General features: G+C 43.9%; 1 protein-coding gene across 1 annotated transcript; it reads right to left on the bottom strand.

The window, feature by feature from the left end:
- Positions 1-857: 857 nt before the first annotated feature.
- Positions 858-3,847, bottom strand: LOC108381127 (protein hairy-like). The gene is made up of 2 exons (XM_017637537.1): positions 2,770-3,847; positions 858-2,610 (listed from the first exon to the last, which is right to left on the bottom strand). The coding sequence occupies exons 1-2, from the start codon at positions 3,127-3,129 to the stop codon at positions 1,717-1,719; spliced, it is 1,254 nt and encodes a 417-aa protein (XP_017493026.1). The 5' UTR covers positions 3,130-3,847; the 3' UTR covers positions 858-1,716.
- Between the last annotated feature and the right edge of the window lie 374 nt (positions 3,848-4,221).

Here is a 4,221-nt window from a genome sequence, read left to right as displayed (position 1 = left end):
CTCCTTATTAGCGCGTCGAGATGATGCGATATTCTCATGTCCCATTCTGGCCAAAAGAGCTCGGGTGTTCCCAATTTGTACGTGCTTCTCTTAAGAATAACTGCCTAATCTTGAGACTGCAGAAAGCGAGAGGCGGGCCCAACTTTTTCCAAGTACCCTTTTTTCCAAGCCCGTCTGCTTACTATTTTCCACTTTTGATCTTCTCCGACACTTGGTGATGTGATTATGGGCAAGGGCCCCTTTGTTAAAATTAAGCAGCTAGAGAAACCAAACCATGCGAGGCTTTTCGGACGGATTTAGATGAAATTAGGCACACAGATCGCGTGACTAAACTTTTGAATATTTTTAAATTGTTAAATTAAATTTTTGGGTAACGCCAACTATCGCTTGGCCATATTTTAATTGAGGTACGGAAATGGCTATTCCACAATCTAATTCACCATAATTAAAAATCGACGGATCATCAATTTTCGACTCTAAATTGCCTATACTAACTACTAAATATTGCTGACCATTTTGGTTTCCCCTTACCCGTTACTGGTAGATATACCACTATCGACGAGATTTTCGTTTACCAAATTAAAATGCCTGAAATATGTTACGTTACCGTTAATAATTTTGCATTTTATTATTTTGTGTTTGTTTTCTTGCTGGTATTTTTTCATTTTTGGAAAGTTTTAAATTTTAAAAACTAGATAAATAATTATTTCTAATTTTATGACTAAAAAATTATTACATATGTATGTATACATATTAAATATTTAAATATATTAACATATGCATGTATGTAAATAAGTACACAAGTACAAGTTACATACTCTACAAATTGGGAAGACCTCAAAGATTTTATTGTTTTCGATTGTTTTTTTTTTTTAACATCTGTTGTTGTGGTTATTCTGCAATTCTAAATACATACTTGCACTATTTATACATAAATAGGCGTTCACACAAATATTTTGGTATTCATGGTATGGTTCGCACAATGTATCTATATACGGAATATGTACAATTAAATTGGAAAATGGAAAAAATAAAATTGCTAATAAATGAAGCAATGTGTATTGCAAACCATAAATCATTTGCATTTTTCATTTGAAATTATAAATAATTAATGACTAAATACACCGACGATACGTCAATATTAGTTATTCTAATTGTAATACTCCAATGAGATAGCTGAGAAATTCAAATGAAGCGCCCCTGAGGCGCGACAAACCGCAAAATCGCCCCTGTATTGCTGAGGTAGTGGTTACTTACTAAGTCACTTAAGTGCTGTCGATCAATGCTTTGCCAATGCTTTCGTGCTTGAATCATTCCGATGTTGGTATTTCTGGATGCATATCGGCGTGTGCTCAGCCGGCGGAACACGTGCGTCACACCCAGTGGCTGCTTTGCTGCCTGTGTGATGGTCGATGCTGAGGTGGCGCGCGCGATCTGCCAACGGATGCGGATATTTTCAACTTCAACGTCATTTACACTAAGGTAAGTGCGCGAAATGAGTCCGAATAAACTTTGTGGGTGCCGTTGACTTTTCGCCAGACATCCCAATGCATTCCACTGCCACCATCTGCTGGCGAACGCAACCGCCTCGCCGCCGCCAGCTATTGTCAGCTCTCCTAGCTTTGGTATTCATCACGTCTGCCCCTCGTTTCTATGGAAAGGGGGCGTTGACCAGTTCTTTTGGTGGGTGCGCGCGCGCGGCTGGCGCCAGCCTCTTCACCATGGCCGCCAAGGCTGTTCATCCTCCACTTTAATGTCCTTCTTGATTACCAGGGAGAGCGGTTGCTGGTTTTGCTGTTGCTGCTGCTGCTGCTGCTGCAGATGTTGTTGTTGTTGGGAAAGAGTTGGCGCGTGTTGAATGACCGAGGGTTTGCAGTCCATGGCCTCGTACGAGTTGGCGGGGCTGGGGGGTGCGTAGTGCGTCACACTGTTGGCCGGCGAACAGATGGTGCGCTCATAAACGGATGAGCTGTGCGAAGAGGCAGAGCTGGTGGAGGCGGTGCGGGTGGGCATGGTCATTAGAGCGGCGGCGGCGGCAGCTTGAGCTGCGCTCAACTGTTGGTGCTGCATATGTGTTGTTGTGTGCTGCTGCGCCTGCTGTTGGTGGTGGTGCTGCTGATGTTGCGGCAACACCAGCGCTATGTTGCCATTGGGAAGTTTGGTGGGGATCACTTGCAGGCCATTGGGCAGGAAATAGCCGTTCATTGTGTGCTGCAACTGCGCGCCCAAGAGGAAGGGATTACCAGCGGTGGCAGCAGCAGCGACATGTTGATGCTGCAGATGGTGCTGATCCTGTTCCGGCGAGCTGGGCGGTGAGGGCAGCATCTGGGATGGAGCGCTTGCCATTTGCCGCTGGTGCTGGTGCAGCTCGGACTTAACGCCGTTAATGCAGTTGCTGAGGTGCTGAAGCAGGCGACGTTTCACTGCGGGATCCAGACCAGGGAAGCGGCTGACCTCGTTGGCACAATCAGCGAAACCGGCCTTGAATTTATTGATGACCTTAGGGTCGGCAGCTTGCTGCATAGCCGCCTGTTGGCGCTGCAGTTCTTGCAGATGCTTCACAGTCTTCTCCAGAATGTCGGCTTTTTCTAGTTTTGAGTGACGCGCGGGCTGCAGATAAACAAGAAAAAAGCGGAGGCGATGCTTTAAAATCAATTTGAGCAAAGGTGGTTGGGGGAGGATGTTGTGGAAGAGTGCAAAGTATCGCAGTGAAAATAATGAAATGGCAGTCGAAGGTATACTAGTAGGTGTTTTTTAAAGTATACTTACGTCTTTTTTGGTCGCGTCCAGAATCAGTGTTTTCAGCTCATTTAGGCAGTTGTTGATGCGAGCGCGTCGGCGTTTTTCCATAATTGGTTTATTTGACTGCAAGAAACAGAGCAAAAACAAAATTTTTATTACTTCTGTGGAGGCTGCTGATTCAGAGCTTATTTGCAGTTTGAATGCAATGCACTTTCCAAACCCAAAATAGATCGATGAGCGCACACAGCCGCCTAACACCGCCCACCGCGCGTGAACAATGCAACGTAGAATGGCCCTCAGCGTCGTCGCTATTGAAATCACCTCCACCGCGAGTGCTCGCCCGCGGTCGTTTTGGCATATGGCTGTAAAGCTGCGGCAGCGCTGCATGCCATTAATGCCATTGACGGCGGCGCACGCTCGCGCCTCAATTGGATATACAAGCAATTATGGCACTTGGCCAACAAGCAGCGGTGCGGCGGTGAAGCGCTGAGGTGCCGACAATCGCGTGCGTTATTTTAAGTGGAATGAGTGTGTTGGCGACTAAAAATAAACCGCCTGCACGTCCGTAATAAAATTCTTAGCGTATTGGCGCGTCGCCACCGCAAACACCAACGCCATTACCCCTCCGACACCTGGTTAACGGCCGGTCGGTTGGTCGGTTGGTGGTGGCGATAAGTGTCATTAAGTGCCAAAAACGCGCAAACAACAATAATAAAAGAAATTTGTAGTGGTTTAATGAAAGCATTGCGGCAAACGGCGAGTTGTTATTGTAGACTCGAATTGTGTGGCGGCGCGCCGCCATATGTGAGGCTGACCAATTCGAGAAATGGTCGAAAATAGCGCCGAATTGTTTGAAAATACTAAAAATACGCACACGTTCAGGCATGCGACGTCGTTAAGTCATTTGTATGACCACTAGGCAAACAAGCCTAATGCCTACAAGGTCGCTTGAGAAAGCGAATTGTGTTAGTTGTTTGCAATGAAATTACGCTCGAAATTTTTCAACGCTCCGAAATTCTCAACTAAATCATAAAGAACGTTCTTTAAAAGGCTTCGTAGGGTGAACAATTTTTGTTTCAGACAGGCAGTTTCAGACATTAATATTAATTTAAAATTAAAACTATTTTCACTTTTTTTAGAAATGTTTAAGTTACCAAGACATTGAAAATATAAAGAATTTTTTAAAGAAATTGTGAAGTTCCACTTTTTTTGCTCCTATAGGCATTTTAATTTTGTTAGGCATTATAAAAAGCCATGACCTTCAAATATTTACTAAACTTTATTATCTCAAAAACTTGGAATTTCTTCTTTTTAAATCCATTTTTAAACTTAGAGTTGCTTAGCTGGGTTTGAAAGTTTTTAGTCCAAGCAAGTTTTAATCCAAGAAAAATTGTTAACTGATCCGTTCGAGCACTTTTCTTGATTTTGTTGCCCTGTGTGATTCAGTGACTAATATTCCTCGAAATTCTGCCACTACTA

This window comes from Rhagoletis zephyria, unplaced genomic scaffold, assembly GCF_001687245.7.
Source record: "Rhagoletis zephyria isolate East Lansing unplaced genomic scaffold, Rhagoletis_zephyria_1.1 Rzeph_scaffold_21507, whole genome shotgun sequence".
Taxonomy (NCBI): Eukaryota; Metazoa; Arthropoda; class Insecta; order Diptera; family Tephritidae; genus Rhagoletis; species Rhagoletis zephyria.
Note: the sequence above shows the minus strand (reverse complement) of the source record. Positions and strands in the feature narration are given on the sequence as shown.

Excerpts from the sequence above, each read along its gene's own strand:
- LOC108381127 (XM_017637537.1), bottom strand. The coding sequence starts at position 3,129 with ATGCAGCGCTGCCGCAGCTTTACAGCCATATGCCAAAACGACCGCGGG. Across the intron at positions 2,611-2,769 it reads TGGACGCGACCAAAAAAGAC|CCCGCGCGTCACTCAAAACT; the intron begins GTAAGTATACTT and ends GTTTATCTGCAG.